General features: G+C 62.1%; 2 protein-coding genes across 7 annotated transcripts; one reads left to right on the forward strand and one right to left on the reverse strand.

The window, feature by feature from the left end:
* Window positions 1-210: 210 nt before the first annotated feature.
* Window positions 211-11072, reverse strand: LOC309447893 (uncharacterized protein). 6 transcript variants are annotated; one of them, XM_082068955.1, is made up of 14 exons: window positions 10517-11072; window positions 4649-4753; window positions 4275-4388; window positions 3919-4071; window positions 3682-3834; window positions 3365-3456; window positions 3061-3197; window positions 2871-2959; window positions 2653-2781; window positions 2268-2366; window positions 1918-2121; window positions 1622-1813; window positions 1037-1144; window positions 211-737 (listed from the first exon to the last, which is right to left on the reverse strand). In XM_082068955.1, the coding sequence occupies exons 2-14, from the start codon at window positions 4688-4690 to the stop codon at window positions 555-557; spliced, it is 1695 nt and encodes a 564-aa protein (XP_081925081.1). In that variant the 5' UTR covers window positions 4691-4753; window positions 10517-11072; the 3' UTR covers window positions 211-554. The 6 variants fall into 6 exon arrangements, 5 of the variants coding, with proteins under 5 accessions (XP_081925081.1, XP_081925079.1, XP_081925078.1 ...); XM_082068953.1 differs by lacking the exon at window positions 10517-11072 and adding an exon at window positions 6038-6187 and having other exon boundaries at window positions 2874-2959; XM_082068952.1 differs by lacking the exon at window positions 10517-11072 and adding an exon at window positions 6038-6187.
* Window positions 11073-11221: 149 nt separating this feature from the next.
* On the forward strand, window positions 11222-12077 carry TOMM6 (translocase of outer mitochondrial membrane 6). The gene is made up of 3 exons (XM_082068972.1): window positions 11222-11405; window positions 11494-11595; window positions 11764-12077. The coding sequence occupies exons 1-2, from the start codon at window positions 11272-11274 to the stop codon at window positions 11588-11590; spliced, it is 231 nt and encodes a 76-aa protein (XP_081925098.1). The 5' UTR covers window positions 11222-11271; the 3' UTR covers window positions 11591-11595; window positions 11764-12077.
* The last annotated feature ends 114 nt before the right edge of the window (window positions 12078-12191 follow it).

The raw sequence follows: 12191 nt of genomic DNA on the forward strand, positions 1-12191 counted from the left end.
AATAAAGCTCAGCTGAGACCTGGACGCAGGAGCCACCTCGGTTGCCCCTTTCCTCCCCTCTGCGGTCACTGCGGTGTTGGCCATGTCACCAGAGGGGTGTGATCCCTGGGGCCAGCTGCTGGAGCTGGGGTCCCCCATAGTGTGTCTGGGATGGGGGGACACCGTGGGACCCCTCCTGTGCATGGCACAGAGCAATGGCAGGGCAGGGGCTGCAAAGACCATAGTTTATTTTAGATTTAAAACCAAGAACAACCCTGTGAACCAGACACATCCCTGTGAACTGGGAACGGAGTGAGGAGCTGGGGGGGACGGGAGCTCCGCACAGCTGCTCTCCCTCACAGGAACCAGCTCCCCCTTTCTCTGCACATACAGAGGGGCTAAAACCAAGCACCAACCCCCTCCTCCATCTCCAAGAGCTGGTGGGACGGTGCCAACACATCCACACCACCTCGACACGAGGGCTCAGCACCGTCACCCCACTGTGCCAGCACGGCCTCCCATCACCCCCCAGCCCTGGGTGGCCGGGGGGGGGTCTGTCCGCTCTCCCCGACCCCTCAGCGGCTGAGAGCGGCCGAGTCGTAGCTGTCGATGAAGTTCTCGAGCTCACGGAGGTGATGGAGCCGGCGCTGCCGCAGGTTGGCCCTGAGTGCCAGCCCCAGCGCCGCCTCCATGGACGGCTCCTTCTGCAGCAGCATCGTGGCCACCACGGCAATGGTCAGGCTGAACTGCTGGTACGACTGCCAGGGAGCACACGGGCTCAGCAGGGGTGCCCCTAGACCTGCCCACATAGTATGCGCCCCCCTGGGATATTTGTTCCCCTGGGGATGGTCCACGAGCTCCATAACAGTGTCCAAGCCCCTGCAGAGCCCTTCTTGCCTACGAGCACCTTCCCTTGCAACAACCGTCACCTGGAGGGGGGTTTCTCCCCAGTGACTCCAAAATGCCAAATTAACCCAGCATCGTTTCTCATCCCGTGGTCAAAAGGGTCCTCAGAGACCCCCCCCCCACACCTCTGCCGGGGCTCCCCGGGACTCACCAGCTCAATCTCCTCCTTCCTGGCGAGGACGGTGGCGGAGCGGAGGTCGGTGCCGGCCGGGGAGGATGCCGGGTGCACGGAGCAGAGCTGGCGCTGGCCGTCTGCAGCCTGGGCGGTGGAAAGGGGGCGAGGAAGGGTCAGGTGCTTCGAAGGGGAGAGGGGCTAGGTGGGCTGGGGCCAAACTGGGGCTGCTGGCACCCACTGCCGGCCAGGAACTGGCCACGCTCGGCTCTGGGTGCTGGTTGGCCACCCTTCCGTGGGTGCGGGAGCTGCCCCTCGCCCCCCGCTCCACCCCAGCCCTGGCGGCATCGCCCCGAGAGCCCTGCCAGCAGATTGTTCTTCCCCATTAGGCAGTAATTAAGCCACTCTGCAATGGTCTCGTTTGCTTCGTTAAAGCTCGAGTCCCGGGATCGTTCACGCTCCAGCACACTCTCAAACCTCCAGTTATTTTTTTGGCTGTTTTCCCAGCTGTCTCCCGTTTATCAGCGTGTCCGGCACAGCCGGCAGCGGGGCTGACACGGGCTCTGCCTCCAGACAAAGCCGCACTTTAACTCCATCACCCTGCAAACAGGGACACGGGGATACCTCAGGGGGAGCAGAGGCACCCGGAGCCCGTACCGGCTCTGACTCAGCAGACCCGGGAGGGTGCCGGGTCCCTGGCGAGGTCACTGGTGCGGTGCAGCCGTCGGAACCAGCCTGGCCGGGCTGTGCACCGGGCTCGGCAGCAGCTCCTGCGGAGACTGGCGAGTTTTCGGGTGTCTGGAGGTCACTGAGGAGCTGCAGGAGAGAAGGTGGTTGGGGAAGGACAGCAATGGCTGCACAGGAGTGCGGGGAGCCTGGGGGGGACACGCCAGGGAGCTGCCCCGCACACCGAGACGCACCCCATGGCGGGCAGGTCCTGCCTCGGCTGCTCCAGCTGCTCCGGGCAGGTGCTGCCGCCCCGGGGGCTGCGGGCAGAGCTCAGCGTCCCCCTCCCCAGCGGCCGCTCTGACCCTCTGGGCCGGCTCCGTGGGGGCTGGGGGCGTCTGGGGACGTGACCCAGCACCTGCGGCAGCCTCGGGGACGCTCGGGCTGCTGGGCTCCACCTGCGCAAAGCGTTACAGATGCGACACAGAGCCCGCGGTGAGTGCTGGCAACGCCGGGCAAACCAGATGTTTGCAAAGGGGATGGCGAGGTGCCACCTCCCCCGGTGCTGTTTTCAGGTGGGAAGAAGAGACACATCAGCTCGTACCTCAGGGTGCTGCCCCGTCCCGGCAGAGCTCTCCTCCTCTGGTTGCAAAGCAGAGGGGTCCTGGCTGCCCGCAGGGTCCTGCCCGGCTCCCGGCTCCACCTGGGGACACGCAATGGCGTGAGGCAGGGACACACGTGTGGCCGGGGGAGAAGAGCTGGGGGACGGGATGGACGGGGAGCGAAAACCCAAAGGAAACCATGGGGCTTTGCAGCCCCAGAGAAGAGTCAGGAACACGTCCGTGCCTGGTAAAGAGACAGCGAAGTGAAGAGCGAAAGGGCTGGATGAGAGAGAAGGAAGATGTCACACTGGCGGCAGAGACCCCAACACCAGGCACCTCCGGGGCGGGAGCCCCCCCTGCCAGGCCCCAAGAGGGCTGCTCTCCTACCGGCGTCACTCCTGCCTGCCCGGGCTCCGCACCCGCTGCCGCAGCCTGGGGACCCGCGGCCGGGCTGTCCTGAGGGGTGTCAGCCGCTTTGGGGGGCTCCGGGACCTTCTCGCTCACTGCCGGAGGGCCCTGGGGAAACCACAGCGGTTAGGGGCACGGCAGCACATGGTGCAAACTGGGGTCACTGCTGGGTGCTGGGGTGGGGGGTAAAAACCCACAACCGGAGGCATCTGCTCCTTGTGCTTCGCAGCATCTTTGGAGGATGGAGGTGGCCGAGGAGCACTAGACCTGAAAGGCGGCTGCTTCCCTGCAGGGTGCGAAACACAACGGGAGTGACTCCTCGCTCTGCACCTGGAGATGCTGGGGAGCAGCTCGGGGCTCCTGGCAGCCGCTACGGGTCACACAAACCTCTGGCGGGCCAGTGACACGGGGCCGGGCGGACCATGGTTAACTGCCGGCAGCTCTGGCGGAGGCGTCGAAAGCGTTTCTTCCCCAGGCCATGGTAGCCCCCAGGTGACCAGCCGTCCTGGAAGCCCCCTTGCTCCCTGCAGCGGCAAAAGCAGCCCCAGGGGGGATTTGGGGCTGGAAAGGGTCTCCGGTGCAGACCCCCCCACCCTGAGCAGGGCCAGCAGCATCGCTGCAGCAGCCCTGGGCTGTAAAGCAGAGCTGAGCGCAGCCCCCCCGCGCCCCCTCCCTCGGCACACACACCCACCCGTGCTGGCTGCCGGGGGGCCAGGGCGGCCACTGCTCCTCTGCGGGGAATTCAGGCCGGGGGAAGGAGCCGGGGCCAGGCGGTGGCGGATCCTGCCGGGAACAGGGGGTTCAGACACGGGGAGCGAGGGGGGTTCAGACACAGGGCAGGACGGGGACACTGTGGCTGCAGAGCGGAGCAGCCGGGCTGCCGCTGCTCCCAGTGCCACACAGGGAAACTGGTCTGTCCCTGCATGCTGTCCTTGTCACCAGGACAGGCAATGGCCCTTGCCCCATGTCACCCACTCCCTGCCCTCAGTCCCACGGCCACCCCCTCACCAGGTAGCAGTCCTCTGCAAAGCTGCCCTCTGGTCCTCCATTGTATTCTGTGTCATCCCACGGGGGACAGCCATGGGGTGCCCATCTCCCGTCCTCCTCCTTCCAAGGGAAGTTAGGAGGGCCAGGGGGGTCTCTGGGGTCACAGGGACCAGGCTGCAATGGCAAATTGCTGCTGGTGAGGATGGTGACATGCTGGGGATAGCCACACAGCTGCCCCCCAGCCCCTCTCCCCCTCACCGGGTGCCACCTCTCTCCAAAATGCTCCTCAGGTCCTTGGTTGTCTTCCCTGTTGTCCCAGGGGGGTGGCGGGGGACAGTCCTGGGGTGCCCAGCTCCCGTCCTCGTGGAAGTCGGCAGGACCACGGAAGGGTCTGGGCTCCCAGGGATGGGGCTGCGACACAAAGCGTCACCAGTGAGGCCGGCAGCTCGCCGCGGCGTTTCAGTTTTGCTGCAGTTCCCGTTTCCTGACGCAGCCCCCGGCTCTTCCCGCTTCTCCTGCTCACTGGGGAGCCCCTGGGTTGGGCCACCCAGATTGGTGGGTGAACCCCGGGAGCTCCGTCCCCCATCTGCTCATCCCAGCCTGTGTCCCCTTACCGGGTGCCACCTGTGGCGGCCTCTCCTGTGCGGGGGCTCCCAGGGCGGCTCGTCCCAGACGTCCTGGGGGCTGGGACCACGGGGCCATGGGTGCCCGGCTCTCCACGGACCGGGCTGGGGAGAGGACACCGGGAGCACAGGATCAGACCCTCCCTGTCACCCTTGCACCGGCTGGATGCTGAGCCAGGAGCCCATCCATCCACCCTCCTCTCCCACCAAGGTCCCAGACCATTCCCAGTTCTTCCCCACGCCGCAGGGATGCTCCTCCTGGCTCTTTGGCATCCCAACCCATAGAGCAGCAGACACCCATCCTGCCCCACAAAGCCCCTCCGCTCGCACCCCGCTGGCAGCAGGGGGGCTGCAAAGCCGCCTACCTCCCAGGGGAAGCCCCTCCTGCCGCCCGGCGGGGGGAACATGTTGCCAAAAGCCGGTTGTTGCCCCGGTCCCGGTGAGGAGGCCCCGGGGAGGTCAGGACCCAGCTGCAAAGGAAGAGGCGAGGGTGAGCACGTCCGCCAGACGTCACTGCCGGCTCGGGGACAGCTGCCAGCTCGGTGCCACCCGCAGTGCCCCCAGCTGCATTGTGTCACACCCAGAGCCACACGGCATCGTCACCAGCCGGGACGCAGAGGTGGCTGAGCTGGGGACGCACAGACCCCAGGAGGGGACACGGCTCCTGGCAGTGCTGGGACTGCTCCTCTGGCACCGCGCACCCCGTCCCTGCCCCCGCCCGCAGCCACGTTTCAATGGCCCCGTGCAAACCCCATGGGTCACAGCACCCAGTGGCACCTCCCGCTATTGTCCCAGGGGCCAGCTGGGCACGTGTGGGACAGGATTGGGCTGGCCTCAGCAAAACTCCCAGCACTTATCCATTGATGCTGGAGCTTGTTGGTCACAGACCCTGGTGACGAAAGCCAGAAACAGTACTTAAAGACAGGATGTGCTAAACCCTTTGTGTAGGTAAGAATTACGAGTTCCTAAGGTTGTCAAGAAGGAAGTGCTGCTGCTGCTACACTGAGTGCATTAATCAAGATAGCAACTGCCTAAACAAACATCAGCCAATCAGGAGGTATCCAGCAAGAATAACAAACCAATCAGCGTGTGACGCGCTGTTTAGGATAGGTATAAAATATGTTAGAAATTACAATAGAGTTGACATTTCGCTTGCATCAAGCTGTGTCCCGTCTCCCCATCGCGGCAGGCACGGTTTGGGCCCTTTGGGGGGCACAGGGTCCAAACCCTGCACTTGTCAGGCTCTGTGGTTCCCACAGGGGCTGCGTGAAGGACCAGCGACCGTCATGGTCCCAACGACACCACACGCCTCCACAAAAACGTGCAGCTTGTGATAAGAAGAGGAATGTTAAGCTTGACCAACCAGCTAACAGGAGCTATCACCAGGGTGATCCCCTGTTTTTGTAAAGCACAGTTTGAACTTCTGTGCCCTCCGGTTTTAGTGAGCATGCTTAATTGCCTTCCGCATATTAACTCCTGCACCTGGAGATGCACAGAGCTGGATATAATGATCACGTATGTAAACCGTGTTGCTTGCTCCGTGCAGTAAGTGTGTCCCCAATGAGCAGGGGATGCCCGGACCCAAACCCAGCCCGGCCGGGGCACTGGGCTCCCAGAGCCACCAGTAACACCAGTAAGGCCCCGGCTGGCAGAGTTCCCGGCACCACGCTCTGTCCCGCAGGTCGGCAGGGACCGGGTGGTGCCGAGAGGAAAAGGAAGAACAGGACGCTCCCGTCCCCACGCGGAGCCTTTACCTGGCAGATGGGGCCCAGGTGGACCTGGAAAGCAGCTCGTCCGCCCGGAGAGACGCAGCCCCGCGGGGCTTCAAAGGGAGAGCCCTCCATGGCAGAGCCTTGCACCGGAGACCCGCCGGCCGGACCCCGCCGGCCCGCCCGCACCCCGCCCGCGGCCGCCCACGCGAGCCAATGGCAGCGGGAGGGGCCGCCTCCCGCCCAGGGCGCGCCCGCCGAGCCGCCCCAGCGCTCGGTTTCCCCTCCTTGAAAGCCGAGATGCCCTCCAGGCGCTTTCGCTCCTGTTTGCAGATCGGCTCCTCACGCCCATTTCAGCTGCCGAGAACAAACAGTCGCTAAGGAGCAGCGCGGATGGACCGACAGACTCCCCTGCGTGCCCTGGGGGCTGCGCAGCCCTCTGCCCAAACTGGGCTCTGCCCCAGGGACACTGACGTCCCGCAGTGAAATACGTAACTCACGCTTTTCCATGAATAAACAGCGTTTAATCCAATTCCTTAAACACAGGTTCATTAAAGCATAAGCAAAACAGCGCTGGGTACGGGGAGGGGGCGGGATTCGCTCCACCCAACACGCACACCTTTTAACAATGAGAAGTGCTTAAATACAGTGTAATGGACTTAACGATGTATTTGTTAATCAAACCGGTCTAAATGGATATGTTATCGGTGGCTGTGAAACCTGAGCATATAACATGATATTAGTACATGGTGCCATTAAACAATGCAACCTGCATGTAGTCTTTGTAAAACACTCGTTCCACAGATATGTGTAAAAGCCTAATTTAGTGTATCCTGCAGAACATTCAGTAAGAGACTGACAGAGATAAGGGCCCAGTTGCATCCTTGTGTGAACGAGATAACGGGGCGGGGGGTTCAGCACAAAGCGGGAGGAAAAGCAGCTCAAGCCGCTGGAGCCCTGGCCAAACCCAGCGTGCTGGGCCAAAGCCGAGAAGTGCACGACAAGACAGACTGCAGCCTGCATCCAGGAGACCCCGCCCGTGACCACTATAGATAGAATTCCTTGGAACTCATTTTAATAAGAACGGCCTTTTCGAGGAAAAAGTTATGAATATGTATAGGGGTTCCTGGAATAACCATGAGTATGTAATCCTTACCGCATTTAACCAAGCTTGCTGGTACTGGAAAGCACGCCGCGGTGGAGCGCAGCCTCCCCGGCCGCCCTGCGCTGTTTTGCCCACCTGCCGCAATACATTCTAAGCAATTTATTCCAACGAGTGTGTGCTATTTATCGTGATCGTCTATAACATACCGTAAGGTGTTACATATTCATAATGACCCCAGGAACACCTATACATATTCATAACCTTTCCCCACTGAGTCCCAGATAACCATTCCCACAGTCTCCCCTGTTCGCCTGCGCGGTGTCACTTGGTGGTTTTGAGGAGGGTCCTTGGGGGTCTGTGGATGAAGCTCCTTCAGCTTCCTCACGGTGAACTTTTTACCTTTTTGGCTCATTATGATGAACTGGCTGGAACCCGAGCTGCCAAGTCTGCCAAACCAGACCGGCGCCCCCTTTTGCTGTAAATCTTGGTTATCTTGTCTCCTCAAAGCTCACAGCTGGTGCTGTAAAACTTCTTATCTTGGCATTCAATGAGGTTCTGGTTTTTCTTAACACAAATGGTTACATAGAGCTCTAAACTAGGCATTCATTATGTGGCTTAAAGTGTTAGTTTGTTAGTAGGCCCTTATTATGTGGTGAGTTAACCCTTAAAATGCCAGTTCCCTCTATCAATATAACTTCATAAACAAGTTTCACAACTTTTTACATAGAGCTTAACCACCTTTTCCTTTCTCCAGGTTCAGAGCCTCATTTGGTTTTATCTGTAAACATCAAACATCTTCTCAGCACGAATCACAACTGCATTTCTCACACTCAGCAAACCCGGCTTAAAGCTGAGCTTGGTGCAAGACCTGCAAACTCGGCACCGCATGAGCCTCTGGGTGCAGCCCCTGGTCCCGCTCCATCCCACCTCTGCTGGGCAAGGGGGGCGCTGCACCCCCAGGCACCGTGTCCAACAAGGGGGGCCCTGCACCCCCAGGCACCGTGTCCATGCAACGGGGACCCTGCACCCCCAGGCACCGTGTCCAACAAGGGGGGCCCTGCACCCCCAGGCACCGTGTCCATGCAACGGGGACCCTGCACCCCCAGGGCACCGTGTCCAACAAGGGGGATCCTGCACCCCCAGGCACCGTGTCCAACAAGGGGGATCCTGCACCCCCAGGCACCGTGTCCAACAAGGGGGGCCCTGCACCCCCAGGCACCGTGTCCAACAAGGGGGGCCCTGCACCCCCAGGCACCGTGTCCATGCAACGGGGACCCTGCACCCCCAGGCACCGTGTCCAACAAGGGGGGCCCTGAACCCCCAGGGCACAGAGAGTCCGTTCAGCCCACCCTCCCAGCACCCACCTGCATCCAGCTCCAGCATCACCTGCATCAGCCACACGGTCCCCCCAGATGCTCCTATGAAAAATGTAGTTATGATTCGTGCTAAAAGAAGGGGAGTTATTCTGCTTGCAAGGACAATTACAGGAAGGCCGTAGCGCTTGCTTCTAAGAACCCTTCTTAACCAAATAAAGCATGGAACTGAGAGAAGGAAGTAACGGCTACGCTTCAGGTAAACTGTTAAAGTAATTGCAGAACTAGCTGGTATGCGCACAGGTGTGTAAAAAGAGGAAGAAGAGGAGCTTCCTCCACACGACCACCACGAGAGTGCCGCCGGCAGAAAATGACCCCCTAGCAACAGCATGGAGTGTGCACGGACCGAAAGGGACACGGAACACAGAGGAATCGAAAGAAGGTGGAGACTGCCCAGAATCAGAGACCAGCAGGCAATAAAAGGTCCCGTCTGAAAATGAGGGGTGTGCGTGCTGGCGGAGCGCAGGCTCCCCGCGCGCCCAGCGCTGGTTTGCTTATGCTTTATTGAATGCATTTTAATAAATTGCACTAAGCGCTGCTATCTACAACCGGAGTGGCTTGAGTGCAAGCTCTGTGCAAGGGGGACCCTGCACCCCCAGGGCACAGAGTGCCTGTTCCAGCCCCCCTCCCAGCACCCGCCTGCATGCAGCTCCAGCATCACCTGGATCAGCCGCACGGTTCCCCCAGACACTCCCAGCCTTGTGCCGGGGGATTTGGGGGAGCAGGGTCCCCCCCAGGGGCTGCAGCACAACCTGCAGGGACGAGCAGGGGAGGGAAGAGGGCGAGAGGGTCTGGCGGGACGGGACGCTGCCAGCACACCCACCTTTGGGCACGGCCGGGAGGCTGCGGCTCCGCTGTGGCTGCCGGTGTCCGCTCACCTCACGCTGCAGCGGGTTTGGGCCCCGCTCGCAGCATCGCCGCCCCCAGCAGCCCCAGGGACAGAACCCACTGCCCCGCCAGCACGTGGCCTCTGGGGAGCCTCTGCCACAACTACAGCATCTCCTCCCTGTTCCCCTGCATTCCAACAGGGAACAGCACTCCCAGGAGCTCGTTAGCACCAGCCAGATGTGCTGGTACTAGGCACAGGCATCTCTGCGGCCCAGCGATGAGCTGCGTCACCCAAGGAGCATCTGTGCGGTGTCAGGGTCTGACAGCAGCGGGAGGTTTTGCCCGGGGCGGGGAACGCTCTGATAACGAGCTGGTCCCAACTGGTCTGTCCAGCTGCGCAAACTCCTGAAGAGGAGTTTGCGACCTTGCAGGAATGCGGGAGGAGATAAGGGAGAACAGCGAGGCTGAGCTCCTGCGCCAAATGTTAACACAGGAGGAGATAAAAGGGAAAGCGCAGAGTCTGAGGTGGAGCAAAACCCCTCAGAGAGCCCAAACAGCGGAGCTGTTTGCATGGACGCGGCAGCCAAGGGCGCACCAGAGCCGCTTCTCAGCCTGCTCCCACCGAGCAGGTAACACGCAGCTTCCCAGCTGGTCAGTTCATTATAGTCTTTAATAGCTATAAATCAATTAACTAACTGGGTGGATCAATTAGCTCTTTGTGATTTGGGAAAGGAACACAGCAGCAGCTCTCATTCCACCAAGGACCCTTAAAGGAACCTCCCTGTCCCCACAGCACCGGGTGACACCCCAAGGGTGCAAACCCCGCTGGGGTCGGGGTTCCGCGGTGAACGTCCCTGCGGGTCCAGCAGCTCTCGGTGCCACCGGCTGCTTTTTCTGGGCACAGAGCAGAGCACAGGAGCCGGTGCCCCATCCGCTCCCCGGTGAACGCCCCGTCCTGCAGTGACCGGCGTCGCGGTGACCCCGGCTGCTCCTCCTGCATTGTTTGACGTGGAACGTGGGCACAGTAATACATCATGTGCTGGCAAAGAGGGTGGAAATGGAGGCAGAAAGTGCCATAATTACAGTGAGATAAGTGCTGGGGCGCTGGGAAAAGGTGATGAATAACCAGGTAAGCGCCAGTGCAGGGTGCCCTGACAACAGGTACATGTGTGAGACTTAACGGCGCTAATAACGTGGGTTTTGCTGCTGGGAAGTTACCTCCGGGTGCAAACGGGCACCTCCTGGGGACGCTGCGACGCCTCAAGTGGCAGAGAGAGCTGGTTTCTGTTTGTCCCAAGAGCCGCAAAGGCTGCGGGGGGGTCGCTGGTGGCCGGACCCGCTGGGGCCACGGGGGGCAGAGCCGCTCGAGACCCACGAACCAGAGCGCAAGGGCGGGAAAGAGCCGAAGGGGAAGGGAGAACAGAGCGAAGGTTCGGGCACAGACGGGAGGGACGGAGGGAGCAGCAGACGATTGCCAAGTCCTGCCGGTGCTCGGTGCCGCGCCCGTCCCGCTCCGGGTCCAGCACCCGCGCCCCAAACCGCTCGGTCAGGCGGGAGGGACCCCCCGCCGGCTCCCCATTCCAGCTTCCCACGCGGTTTTCGCCATTCCAGCCGCTGCCGTTACCGCCGCTGGGCAAAGCGGCTCCAGGAGCCCCGACCCCAGCCGGGGGGCTCAGGGTCCGGGGGGCTCAGGGTCCGGGTTCGCCTCCGCTGCGGCGGGCGGTGCGGGGGGCGCTGCTCGGCCGCTCCCGAGTGCAGCGCCCGCTCCCAATGGAGCCCCCGCCCCGGGGCTGCCCCGGCCGCTCCCGCCTTGCACGGGAAACACGCGCTCGGTGCACGTGGTCGCACGTTGTTGTTGTTGTTGCACGGGGACCGCGCACCGGCACGCGCCTCGCGGGCACCGCCCCCCTCCCCGCGCGCGCCGGAAGTGACGCCATCAGGCAGCGCCGGAGCGGGCCAGGCGAGGCGGCGGCATGGCGGCGGCGCCGGGGGCGGCGGTGGCGGGAGCGCCGGGGGCGGCGGGGACAGCGGGCGCCGCTCCGCTGGGGCTGCGCGGGTGGCTGCGCAGCGCGTACCGCTTCGCCACCGACCGCAACGACTTCCGCAGGTGGGTGCCGCCGGCGGGCCCGCGGCGGGAGCGGGCCCGGGGGGGCAGGAGCGGGCCCCGGAGCCAGCGCTGCCGGTTTGTCTCTCAGGAATCTGCTGGTCAACTTGGGGCTTTTCGCCGCCGGAGTCTGGGTCGCCAGGAACCTGACGGACATCGACCTGATGGCCCCGCAGCCCGGCCCGTAGCGGCGGTGAGTCCGGGGAACGGGGGGGTCACCTGCAGAATAACGGGGAGCGGACCGGCCGAGAGCCCGACCCAGGCCGGTCTGTGCCGGGAGGCGCGAAGCTGTTCACTCGCTGCACAGCGCTAGTCCGGACTAGAAACAGCCGTGTCTAACCCCGCTTCATCTCCGACCCAGGCAAGCAGCGCAGCCGGCAGGGAGGCGCTGGCCCCGCACACCGGACGGACCGGCCCGCCGTTCCCGCCGCTCCCGCCGCGGGGCGCTCGGGAGCCCGTCCGGCCCTGCAGAGCTGCTGCTCCGCTCCTCAGCTCCTGCGTGAAGCTACAACAAGGGGGGGAGAGACACTGGGCGTGAGGGGGAGAATCGATTTTCAGTTTGTTCTACAAGGCACAATGAGAATGTTCCTCAAGGCCGTGAAGCCAGCGTGCGTGGAATTTGCTTCCATACCCCCCGAGGTGTTTAATAAATATTAATGTAGCATAACGACATAACCCACTGGAATTTCATTTTTTTAATAAGAAAACTTCAGCTTACAAAAACAAGGTGTAAAAAGAGTAAAGATTTACAAAAAAATCATAAAAACATGTTTTGTATTTCACACCCAA

This window comes from Streptopelia decaocto (assembly GCF_964273445.1).
Source record: "Streptopelia decaocto genome assembly, chromosome: 19".
NCBI lineage: Eukaryota > Metazoa > Chordata > Aves > Columbiformes > Columbidae > Streptopelia > Streptopelia decaocto.